This window comes from Miscanthus floridulus, chromosome 13 (genome assembly GCF_019320115.1).
Source record: "Miscanthus floridulus cultivar M001 chromosome 13, ASM1932011v1, whole genome shotgun sequence".
NCBI classification, from domain to species: Eukaryota; Viridiplantae; Streptophyta; class Magnoliopsida; order Poales; family Poaceae; genus Miscanthus; species Miscanthus floridulus.
Window position 1 is genome coordinate 62,865,559 of NC_089592.1, and position 12,571 is coordinate 62,878,129.

General features: G+C 46.5%; 1 protein-coding gene across 2 annotated transcripts; it reads left to right on the plus strand.

Moving 5' to 3' along the window:
* The first annotated feature begins 7,556 nt into the window (after positions 1-7,556).
* On the plus strand, positions 7,557-9,762 carry LOC136501032 (myb family transcription factor PHL7-like). 2 transcript variants are annotated; one of them, XM_066496520.1, is made up of 4 exons: positions 7,557-8,362; positions 8,435-8,511; positions 8,625-8,861; positions 8,950-9,762. In XM_066496520.1, exons 1-4 carry the CDS (start codon positions 7,819-7,821, stop codon positions 9,406-9,408), a joined length of 1,317 nt encoding a protein of 438 aa, XP_066352617.1. In that variant the 5' UTR covers positions 7,557-7,818; the 3' UTR covers positions 9,409-9,762. The 2 variants fall into 2 exon arrangements, with proteins under 2 accessions (XP_066352617.1, XP_066352618.1); XM_066496521.1 differs by having other exon boundaries at positions 7,578-8,362; positions 8,625-8,825.
* The last annotated feature ends 2,809 nt before the right edge of the window (positions 9,763-12,571 follow it).

The window sequence follows — 12,571 nt, forward strand, 5'->3', positions numbered from 1 at the left end:
ATGCCGATGGTACTCGCGCGCTGCCGCTCGGCATTGGCTCCTACTCCGAGGTCGGAATCAACCGGCCCTGACCTCTCCCCCCCTATGTTGCAAATGTATGTTTAAAATATTTCAGATATTATCAAGGGTACACTACTAGAAATATGCACTTCTATGACAAAAATTTTAATGAAGAATCCAAAATTCTCATAGAAGATCGCTTTCTATGACGAATATTTTTGGTTCGTCATGGAAGTTTAAGTATGACGCGACTTTTTTGATGAATCGTTTTTGTCATAAAACTAAAATTATGACGAATTTGGCTTCTTTAGTGACGAAAGCTATTTGTCATGTAAGTGCATATTCCTAGTAGTGGTATGATGCAAGTGTTTCATATAAATGTTGCAAAACTAGATCAGGATGTTGTATATGTTGCAAGTGTTTTAGAGTTTGTTCAAAATGTTTCATCTGTTCTATTTTAGACGGATGTTGCAAGCGTTTTTTATCTGGATGTTGCATATATTTTACATATATGTTACAAGAGTATGTTTGTAATGTTTTAGCTGTTTCAATCTTACGTTGCAATAAGTGTTTTTAATGTTGCAAGTTATAAGTGTTTTATCTGAATGTTGTATATGTTTCACACATATGGTTCAAGTGTATGTTCCAAATATTTAATTTGATTCAAATGTAAGTTGTATTCAAGTGTTTTATGTTGCAATTGTTTTGTGTTTCAGAGGTATGTTCAGAGAGTCAAGGGGGCATAGCCCGAGCGCCGAGGGAAGGAGCGTGGCGAGTGAAGGGTCAGCGGATGGGGGCGCGCGGTGCGCCTGGGGTCCTGCGGACGGGGCGTGCTCGTCCTTATCTTGGCTTCCGGGTCCCACCCGCGTGGAGAGAGAGGAGGGAGTCAAAGGGAAGGAGTAGCGGGTGCGGGGCGAGGCGTGGCGGATGGGGACGGGGTATACATGCGGGGCGGGACAAGGTGGATGGGACGGACGCGCGCGTGCAGCAGCGAAGGGCACAGCGATAGGCGCGGGCGGGCGAGCGGGCGGGCGACCGAAGCTGGGGTCACGTGATGACGTTTTCTGATGGGTCGTTCTATTAGGCCGGTGAGAGTGTGCCTAGGTTACCGTCCAACGAAATCTTCTCCGATCGGACGGCGGCGGCAGCAATTCACTAAAGACTAATGGTGGAGTAGCAACCTATCAAGAAGAGAACACGGGCAGGTTTGGTCTACATGGACGTTTGGCATGAACAACATAATAACTAAGCCCTGTTCGTTTGGCTGATAAGCTATAGCTGAAAGTACTGTTGGCTGATTTGTTATGAGGGAAAAAATACTGTTCATTGGCTGAAAAAAGTACGGCTTATAAGCCAAGTGAACAGGGCATAGATAAGGTGCAACGCGCTGGGATATATATTGTGAAGCGAGGACATATATGTGACACCACTGTAAATAGCTAAGTTTGACATATATAGTGAGAACTTGGCTCGATGCATATACTAGCGATTTGAAGGCATGGCTTATGGCTAGTTCATCGATCACTCTATTTACACAAACCATCTTGCTAGTTCATCATGTTAGAACTCCAATTTAAAATACCCGACAGAACTTTCGTCGATTTCGGCATTACAAACATGCACTGTACCTTTTTCTGCACTGATCTTCTTTTCTTGGGCCACTAGGTTGGATGAGTGCCTGAGTGCCTCCCGTCCATCCTTGTGGATGATTCATTCCATATCTCCATAAAGACCATATCTTGTCGGAGATCCAAGTTCATCCAAAGTTTGGCATTCCTTTCGGCTCGACTATGACGACTGCAGTATTGCTGTCACCGCTAGTTACGAAATCCAGGAGTTCTCAAAAACCAGTGTGCTCTTCTCGTACCCGTCATCGATCTCTCTACCTAGAAAAAAAAATTGTGATGGCGACAAATGCACTACTACTATTACTCGTCGTTGAGTGGTACCCCTCCCTCCCAAAATAAGTGCATTTTTATATTCAAATATTGTTCCAAAATAAGTGCACAAGATAGCCCCGTTCGCTGGTCTGAAAATTGGCTGAAACGTGGCTGAAAACACTATTCTGGCTGAATTGTTGTGAGAGAAAAACACTGTTCCAACTGAAAAAAGAAGCCGAACAAGTCGAATATGGGGTAAGCCGAACTGAGCCATAGGGTAACTAATTTTAGTAGCCTTTTGTAGTTTTCTCTCTTTTAAAGGTAACCTAGAAGTTCACTTATTTGAGGATGGAGGGAGTATACTAGTATGCATGCTCTGCGTGGAATTTCCTAGACAACGAACACGGGCACACAAAGCAAAGTTAAATCTGTGTAAAGGTTTGGTCATGGAATTAGTCTATTGACTAATGAGTGTCTGAAATGTAGACGGCACCATTAGTTCATGTGACTGCTTATCGATCACCACCTTGATTGATGTTCTGTCTCCAAATGATCGGCTCCAATGCGCCCACTTGTGTGCACAAATCTCACATCAGTCGATCTTTGCAAAGCACACTGCTTTGGGTCTTTCGTTCTTGGCCTTGCTTTGTTCAGAGTTATCCCTTGGCCATCTATCTATCTATATGGCACGAACAAAGCTGGGATTGGGGTGCAGTGCAAAGGCTTTCTTTTGCAATAGCCTAGAGTTCTATGCCATCAGCAGCTAAAGGCAGCTCCGATCCAAATTAAAGCCGTCCACGCAGCCTTAGCATTGAAGCAAAGTTCATCGATAAAAGCATTGAAGCAAAGATTGTGCTACCTGTTGTCCTGAATGATTTTTGGTTTAGTGGTTTTCGGTGACTTTGACTTCGCGCATTAGTATCGAGGATTTATGAAAGAAGAGGATGTATTTGTATGGCATTGCTTCTCTTTGTGCAGAGCAACTTAGTAACTTACTTTGATGACTCACAGCAGAATGCAACTGACAATGACTGAATTGTTACTGAATATCTGCCATGCGCTCCATGCATGATTGTTACTGAATATCTGCCAGACCCCTCATTCACAATTTGGAGATGGGTACTATTTCTCAGTGATAATGTGTATACACTGTGTTGAAGTGCTCCTGGATTGTTGGCCACCCCACATCGATCTGCCAACAGTAAATCTTCCAAACTGGAAAGTCCCAGTTGGTAGAGCCGAATACTGGACGAGGAACTGAGCATTTCCAGCAAACAGTGCCTAAACTGTCTTGGGTTTGAATTTTTGTCTGAAAGGTAGCTGGTTCCCATTCCAATGATCGAAGATCATGAGCCACTCTCCAGTCCAGGACCCAGATGCACGAGTGAAACAACCATTACAGGGAACAAAAGCATCCTCGGAGATGAATTATGCACAGCAATGCATGTTGATATGCCGGTCACTTGTTCTCAGCATATTGCAACTTTCGTGCGCGTGTCAGATATTTATGCAGGAAAAAAAAAAGAAGCAGATAGCTGACGCACCGACAAAATTGCAGTGGGCGCCTAACCGATGAATTTCTCTCTGCATTCATCCGGGGATTATCACCCGACACCTGGTAAAAATTTCAGCAGACTTCTTTGATCCAGATAAGTTATCTTAAGCTAATGCGCGGCATCCAAATCCTCTCGGTTGCCTTCTTTTCTCGCTGATCCTCTTTTGATCCTGCGGTTTCTCATCTCTTTCCGATTGTTTGGTTTATTAACGCTTTTCCTTGGTGGATCACTGGAATCCTGCCTACCTTATCCCTCAAGAGGTGGCAAGACATATGTGCTAAAGCAAAGTTTTTTCAGTATATAACCTACCCAATCCCAATGGGTTAGCTTCAGTTGCAAGTTGTGTTGTGTGAGACCTGCCTGCAGTTGCAACCGATCGATCCAATTATTCTCAGGATAGAAAAGAAAAATCCATTATTCGATCATTTAGTCATCGAAAAATCCTTTACAATCTCCTCTAGCCTTTTCTTCAAAAGGAAGGAAGATTTGTCCATTTTATTTATTCTGCTATAAAATTGATTACCCACCAGTAAAATTCTGAGAAGCCTACCTATCACAAACTTTCCCTCCGAAAAGTCCACAAAGCAAAGATTCCCGTAGGTGGGCAAGGACAGCTCATGGTGAAACCATCAGAAGCAGAGCCCAAAGAGGCCATCCATCCATCCATCAATCAGGGAATAACAGTTGCAGTGCAGAAGCACACACAGCTCCCTTCCCAATCATTTGCTCTATGCGTTCCTTTTTACCGTCAGAAACGAGGTTTGTCTGACAGTACAATCTTGGAACCAGCAAGGATTACCGGTGCATGAAACTGAAACGTTTAAATTTAACAAGAACAAAAGGCAGTAAACAGGCCCCCCCCCCGTACCATATAATCAGGTAATAATGCAGCAATTATGTGGTTGCTTACCCTGGGGGGCGCCAATCATGTTACTTCACTGACAGACGCATAGGAGGAGTTGTTCCACTTCCTCATGTGGGTTTAACTTGGGCATCTTGCCGGACCCCTTTTTCCTATTCCCTCGGGTCCACAAGACACACACTCTCTCTCAATCCCCTTTTCTCCTCCCCGATGCCTTTAAACAATCCGGTGATGGACTTTGATGAGCTCTTTAGAAAGGAATTATTGATGCGCTCACTCACCTTTGCCAAATGGCCTGTGACTTGTTGTGCAGCCAGCCGGTGAGTGAGTGAGTTCTGGTGTGCTTCTCATCAGTTCCTTCTTGCTTGCCATCCTTGCCGGGCGGGCATCATTCAGGAATCTGCTTTTTCCTGCCATGGAATATGTTAAAGGCGAGAGAGCACGAAAACACGCGAAAAAGAGGCAGTTTTTACGCAAGCGAGCGCATCATCGGATCAGATTGATTAAAGCAAAGCAAAGCTAAGCTTTCTTGATTCCTTCCCAGAATGTTGTTCAAGCTTTTAGGCAGAGGGAGGGCCCTTCCTTTCACGCTGAAAAATTGGATGGAGCTCAGGCAGCAGCATGAACATTGAACAGGAACAAAACAAGGAAGGCTGGTGGAAATCAAATTCGGCGTATATCGCGGCGGCTTCGGTCCTCGGGTTCGCGCTTTAGATATCCCTCCATTCCAGCAAGGATATTCGGCCTGAAATTCAGACAAGCACGACAAGGGGAAGCAGAATAGGAATAATAAGATGCCGAAATGACGTTATGAGTATGTCTTAGCTAGCCACGTCCCATGCAGGTCACTGTTATCGCAAATGAAGCAATCATGAGATGCCTGAAGGTAATTGCAATTGTGCATTAGTGGACGGATCCTGTCTAGAAGCCGAGGGGAGCCCGCTCGCTGACAGCATCTTGCAAGCCCAACAGCAACAAGGGGGCTCCGAGAGTGGAACCGCGAAAACGACCTCTTCTAACCCACTTGGCTTCTTGTAACTCGCTCTGCATTCGTTTCATATGCAGAAACTGAAACAGGAAAAAAAAAGGACGTGTCATGACTCATGACCGACATGTCCCTGGTCAGATCATTGAATCAACCGGCACAAGAAGAAGCTGATTATTTACGGGACAATTAAACAGAATGTTACTGCATGCAAGATAATGTGCATTTGCGTTCAGTTTCCTGTAATTTCCTCAGGTGCAGGCTGCAGACAGCGAGCATGGGCAGGCAGATATTTGCCAGTCAGTGACCACCACCAACACCGATCGCAATGGGTGGGAACAGCAGCAAGGGAATATGAAAACGTCGCCGGGCACTGTGAGGTCTGAAAGGCCATTGTTTTTGTTTCCAGGCACAGCAAAGCAAGCAAAGGGGCCGAAACTGAAGTGCCTCACGCCCCAGGGCAGGGCATGCCGCCAACCCTGTTCGTTTGGCTGTAGCTTGTCGTAAACGATCGTAAATTTCCAGTTGGAATAGTATTTTTCTCTCACACAAAACAGCCAGCAGTACTTTTTTACGAACCAACAACGAAACAAACCAGCCAACCGAACATGCTGCCACAAGTACAGCGTGAATATGGCTGACCCGTTCCTTGGAACAGACATGGTTTTCCCTGATTTTGATGCCTCATCCTTCAGATTTCCCGGGTGTGTGTTTTGGTTCTTTAGTCGCTCCTAAAATTTATGTCACGTCGAATATTTAGATATTAATAAAGAGCATTAAATATAGATTAATTATAAAACCAATTACATAGATAGAGGCTAATTTACGAGACGATTTTTTTAAACCTAATTAATCTATCATTAGCATATGTTACTATAGCAACACGCTGTCAAATCATGAACTAATTAGGCTTAAAAAATTCGTCTCATAAATTAGTCATAAGTTATGTAATTAGTTTCGTAATTAGTCTATATTTAATACTTCATTCATGTATTTAAATATTTGATGTGACAGAAATTTTAGATGGACCCGTTGAAACCAAACACCCAAAACTGTAAAAGTCGACCAGTCTTTTCACTGGACCCTCGCTTATCATTGGACGTTACGTGGTCCATGGAAGACATAAAGATGCCCATCCATCGACCACCGTTCCCGTAGCTCGCAGAAAGAAAGACACCGGTTGAGACTGTAACAAAACCCTGTAGAACGTGCTGTATATTTCCCTTCTGCGTGAAACAACTCTGCTCTCTCTCCTCTTCCTGTATCTGGCACTGGGACTGGGATGAAGAAACGAGAGGTGAAAACGTGAATTGGCAGGTAGAATGTGAAAGAATATGCGTGTGGCCATGTCCATGGTGTGGTCCTGGGGTGGTGGTGGCGCTGTCACTGCACTGCACTGGTGACTGGTCTCGGCGTCCGTCCCAGCATGCACAAGCAGCATGCCATGCCGCTGCCGCCTTTGGACAGAAGCTTCCTTTTGATCCATTGCGATAGCTAATAAGCTTGCTTGCTTGCGTGCGCCGAGATCTGGATTAGATTCCTTGATTCCCCTGTCACCGCCACAGGCCAAGGAGGACAGTTTGCCAGTTGCATCCATCGCCCCCAGCAGCCCTGTGTGTGCCCGTTGTGCGCCACTCTGAAAGCCACACCTGAATGCCTGAAATCGAACGCAAAGCTCATCAGATATATTCTCTTCGCCTTTTTCTTCTCCATTCAATCAAGAGAGAAAAAGGAAACTCTATTCTCTTGGTTTGCCTAGCTCTCCTCTCCTCTCCTCTGACATGTACCTGTCCTGTCCATATGCAATTCCTGACGGATCGTGCACGCCCGGCCGGGTCGGGCCATCTTTTGGTTTGGGCACCAATTTTTACAGCCGCCCGGCCGGCCGGCAGCGGCAGGCAGTGAGATTGAGATCAAAGCAAAGATAGATAGTGCATCTTTGATGCATATGCACCCTGTATCTCTATCTTATCTTCACTTGAAAGCAAGTTTTCGTGTGCCGGGAAAGCCTCGGCGCTGCAGAGAGAGGAGAGGCAGCATTCGCTCGTGAGACGGTGGTGGTGGTGGGGCTCCGAGGGAGGAGAGAATCCATGCCCTGTTCGCTTGGCATGATTGAAAGTACTGTTGGCTTTGGCTGATTTGTTGTGAGAGAAAAATACTGTTCGTTGACTGAAAAAAGTACGGTTTATAAACCAAACAAATAGGACAGTCAGTCCAAGGAGCAAGCAGGCGAGAACGGTGAGAAAACAGCAAGAGAACAACAGCAATGCTTGCAATGCATGCCCGCACGAGAAATCAATGCAATGTCGTCCTTTGCTCTTCTCTCTCTCGTCTCTCCTTTTTCAATCAACTTTTTAAATTTCAAAAGAAGAAAATGTTTTTTTCCTCACACAAAAAAATTCTATCCTTTTGAGAGGGTTGTAGTTGAACTGTTTCGCTTTTGCCCCGCCTACTGCTGAAAGATTCTCCTTCCTTTCAGGTCAAAGAAGTGAAAGCAAAAGCAGCAAACAATGGAGATGGAGGAGCAGGAGGAGGATGCAAAAGAAGATGCTGCCATGCCATGCCATGGCCTGTTGGCCCCCAGCTGCCTCACGCGCCATATTCCCTTTCCCTTGCCGCCGATTCGACCCCGGGCGTATCCATACATACATATACCGCCGGAGGTGGAGACGGGGACGGAATATCTCTGAGCGGTGGCTGGTGTCCCAGGAAAGCAACCGACCGACCCACAGCCGGCCAGCCGCCTATAAGAGCCCCCGCGCAGCTCCCAGTGGCATCCATCACCCTGCTGCTGCTGTCGCTGCTTGCTGTGTCGCCGCGGTAGAAGCAGCAGCCGCTGTCGCCGTCGTCTCGTCTGCGACTACTCCGGCCGCTGCTGCGGCTTCTCATGCTGGCCACGCCGCCGACGCTGCTGCTGCTGCTGCGATACGAAGCGCCGCGGTGGGCACGTTGGAAATGTCGTCGCTAGGTGGTCAGCAGCAGCAGCACGGGCACGGCGAGGCCAGGGCGCGGCTCAGGTGGACGCGCCAGCTGCACGACCGCTTCGTGCTCGCCGTGGCCCAGCTCGGCGGCGCAGACAGTAAGTGCTCTGCTCACAGCCAATACTTTCTTTGACCGCTGCTACCGACGTCGGCTTCCTTTGCCATTGCAGAGGCGACACCCAAGTCCGTGCTGAGGGCGATGGCCGTGCCGGGGCTCACGCTGTACCACCTCAAGAGCCACCTCCAGGTACGGCTACCGCCGGCGAATTATTTTTCCGAGTAGCAGCAACAGTAAGCCGATCGTCGTCCGCTCAACTCTGCCTACTGACCATGCGGCGGTCCACACTGCTGCTGCTGCAGAAGTACCGGCTGGCGGTGAGCCGAGGCCTCGCCTCCCCGCTCGGCGACAACGGAGATGGCACCAACGAGCGGTCGTCCTCCTCAGAGAGCCAGCCGGACGAGCACGATGACGACACCGTCGCCGAGCTGCACGGTGATTCTTCCAGGAGCATGGCGCGGATGCAGAGGGAGGTGCAGAGGAAGCTACAGGAGCAGATCGAGGTAAACGATGGGTTGGTCGATCACCATTCGCAGCATGTAGGTTTCAGCTGATTGCCAGTTTGTTCATGGTTGGTTGCTGATCAAGCTGAGCTCGGTTCATCGTGACCTCATTCGTGCGTGGCAGGTGCAGCGGCACCTACAGCTGAGGATCGAGGCGCAGGGAAGGTACCTGCAGTCCGTGCTGCGCCGGGCGCAGGAGGTCCTCGCCGACGACCACAGCCTGTGCTCGCCGGCCGGCGAGGAGGCCGCCAAGGCAGAGCTCTCGGAGCTGGCCTCCGCGGTGGAGACCGGGTGCCTGTCCTCCTCCTCCTCCTGCTGCTCCCCGTCGCCGTCCCCGACGCGCCACCGCTCCGCCGACAGCTGCGTCACGTCCTCCGCCTCCTCGGAGGCCGAGAGCCAGGCCCCCGCCGCCGTCGCCAAGTGGCAGCTCCACACGTGCGCTGGTACTACGCGCGACTGCTCCGTCGAGCAGCCGCTGCTGCAGGGCGAGAGTACATTCCTGCAGAGGCACGAGGCAGAGGAAGCAGACGCTGGAGCAGAGGACGAGGACTGCACTTCATCAGAGATTGATCTCAACAGGTAGGGGAACGAAGATGGTGATCAGAAGCATCTCTGCTGCATGTGCCCAGCATCGGAGAACAGAACAGGGGATGATTGGCGGGGTGGCCTTCAAGGTTGGGACGGTAGGGGCCAGGCTTTTGAGCAACGTCCGCTGCTGAAACAGCTGGCTGCACTGCAAGCCTGCACAGCAGCCACACTGCTCTTCATTCCATAATATGATATACATATATATTTTCATTAATGCAAATGGTTCTTGTGTTTCATGTACCCCCTGTAAAAAAATTATGCCTGGCAGCTGCAGATGATGCGCATGCACCATGCTTGAGGTGCAATGCAAGGATGTATGCAAAGTACAGAACTGTGGTACCTACTATTACTGAGATTGATGCCTTAAGAGGGCAATGGTATGAGGACTGGAAAAGGTTTAGAATGTAACTTAAGATTAAAATTTGAAACCTGGTATGGGTACTGAACAGCCAGTTCTGTTACAGCACTATGAGGATCATCGGTAACAACTAATAAAGCAGCAAAAAGAAGAAGAAAAAAAGGCATCAAGGTAGTTTTTCTTACAGTAAAAAAAAGGGTGTGGAAATTGTCATGATTTGCATACGCAATGAGGACTGAAAATTGAAATGCTACGCAAGGGATATTTATGTTGAAAAATTGCAACTGGGAGATTCAATGATATTTCCTTTACCTAACAACAGAGAAAACCGACAAACCAGAGAATCTTGCACAACTAGCAAGAGAAATGACTGGACCCTAATCCATGGCTTCTCCACAGCTGCACGCACATCCTGAAGTGTTTGGAGAATATTTCTGTCTTATTGCAAGTTCACCTGCCCAGCCGTATTCTCTAGTTCAATAATCCTACAAGCTCAGGCACTTGATTCCAGAACCTTTTATAGTATTCAATCAATGCACATTGTTCATATTTGCGTGCCGCCGAAGGAAAAAAGGAATAAGAATATGAACGGATCATATAGAGACATAAGAGCCGGCCTAGGCTGGATTCCCTGGCTAGTAGTAGTTGCTATGAATGGTTGTGCCTATCCTCAGTGACCAAAAACCCATGACCACACTAAGGGGAGAAATGTGACAGGACAAAATACTCGCAGCCCGCCATATTGATCAGCTCGGCTTGTCTTGTTTCAAATTTGTCATGAGCTGAGGAGTTTCAACTCGCTTATTTTCTTCTCCAAGACAGATTGAGCACGAGGAATATTCTCAGAAGGAAACACATGGAATTGGACTCATACAATTGTGAGCTATGCTCTCTAGGAGTTGAGGAAAGCACTGATCACCTCTTTCTCCACTGCCCCTTTGCCCAGCATTGTTGGGGTATGATTAAATTGACAACTTCCCTTCACAGTGGTACCCTAGAGAACTTTCGTGATCTTAAAGGTCAGATGGGCTCTCAATTCTTCATGGTCACAATCATTCTCATGTGTTGGACAATTTGGTTGGCCAGAAATGAGATAATATTCAATGGGAATCAACTGAACTTGCAAGATTGCAGAAGAACATTCTTTAAGGAAGTAAGGCTGGTCTCTTTGAGAGTAAAGACAAGCCTTTCAACGCTGTTTGACCAATGGATACAATCATTAGAAATGATCTAAGCCCCGGCTTTTGTCTTATTTTCTTTGTCTCTTGAGCTTGCTTTGTTTTCTTTTGTTCTCTGTTGCTGTACTGATATGTTTTTCTTAACTCTGTTAATAAAATTTAAAACTCGCTTATTGTCACGTGTTACTAGGACTAAAGGAGTACAGGTTCCATGGGTAGTGTGACATCAAATGGCAAAGTCCTCAAGCACCAATGAATATGGTATTAGAGCCACATGTCTTGAGTTTGAATCCTGGTAGCACAATTAAATAAAATAATTTTAGCAAACTCCTATTTCAACATTTGAGGCCTAAGGGAACCTACACGTGAGAGGGTGCTAATGTATAAGTGAATTACCCATATTTTCTTATCAGATCAGTCTTTTTGGTTGAATTGGTTGGTATATGCAACTCAATTTGATATCAGAGACAGAATTCCTGAGTTTGAATTCTAGCAACTAGTATACATGATTAAATAAAATAATTTCAGCTGACTTCTTTTTCCACATTTTAGGCATGAGGAAACTGGTATGCAAGGGTGTTGAAATACAAGTGAATTGCATACCTCTTCTCGTCGGTTTAAGTTTTTGGGTTAAACTAATGGTTACATACAACTCATCAATACTTAGAAAAAAGAGAAACACCTTCAACAGCCTCAAAAACTATAGACAGTAGACACCCGTCAGATAGCCTTTTCAGCCTTTTGATTTCAAGCAGGTATTTTCAGATGACTGTGGCCCACCTGACCAACGAATGGTCACTCAGTGACATGAACCTTTTGTTGGTTAATTGCTCGCCATATTTTTTCAGATGTATGCTGTTTGTTGGTAAGTTGATCCCAACATTCTTGATGTTCTGTCAGACGCACTAACGATCTGATATCCTCCATACTTACTAGGTATCACTTCACCTGAATATATCTTGCTAACTAAAGCAGTAAGTTTCTAGAGGGTAACCGTGACTGTATATGCAGGATTACCTGTTTCAAGCTCTGAACTGGAAGTCTGGAACCTTTCATGGATGGCAATGTTAGACTCTTGGCCATTGACCACGTCTCCTAGTTTGGTTTCTCCACTCGTTGACCTTTCCTGTCTCCAAGAGGCCAGTGAGGGTAGCTTTACGATGGCGCAGGGACAAGACATTGCCGGCTAATACCTCTAAGATAATCAAACTGAAGGACCTACAAGGTGGGCAGTGAGCAATACTACTAGTCAGAGTTTTCCATTTGCCAGAGGAAATCGTGCGATATGTCATGCCACTAAGGAAATCCACTGAACCAACATCAACATGACAATATTTAATGGCCCAATGAATGAAAAACAGTGTGATACCAGTAATCAGACAAAGAAAAGAGTGTGCAGGATATCACAAAGTAAGCGAATGAGACTCCATAACTGATTTATATATATAACATATATTTACAGGAAAAAAGCATATCAGCCACTAGTGGCAAAGGATCGCATAATAAATTGTGCAGTGTCAAATTAGCATATGCAGGATGATATCGATCGATCCAGTGAGTGTGAAGCGAGACCTCGCAGAAAGCGATATGGAGCGGAGTTGTTGACCGTTGGTGCGAGTTGC

What these genes read in the sequence shown, in the direction of transcription:
- LOC136501032 (XM_066496520.1), top strand. Translation starts at nt 7,819, where the DNA reads ATGCAAAAGAAGATGCTGCCATGCCATGCCATGGCCTGTTGGCCCCCA. An exon ending in ACCTCAAGAGCCACCTCCAG is followed by an intron (nt 8,512 to 8,624) that starts GTACGGCTACCG and finishes CTGCTGCTGCAG; the next exon opens with AAGTACCGGCTGGCGGTGAG. An exon ending in TCGATCACCATTCGCAGCAT is followed by an intron (nt 8,862 to 8,949) that starts GTAGGTTTCAGC and finishes CGTGCGTGGCAG; the next exon opens with GTGCAGCGGCACCTACAGCT.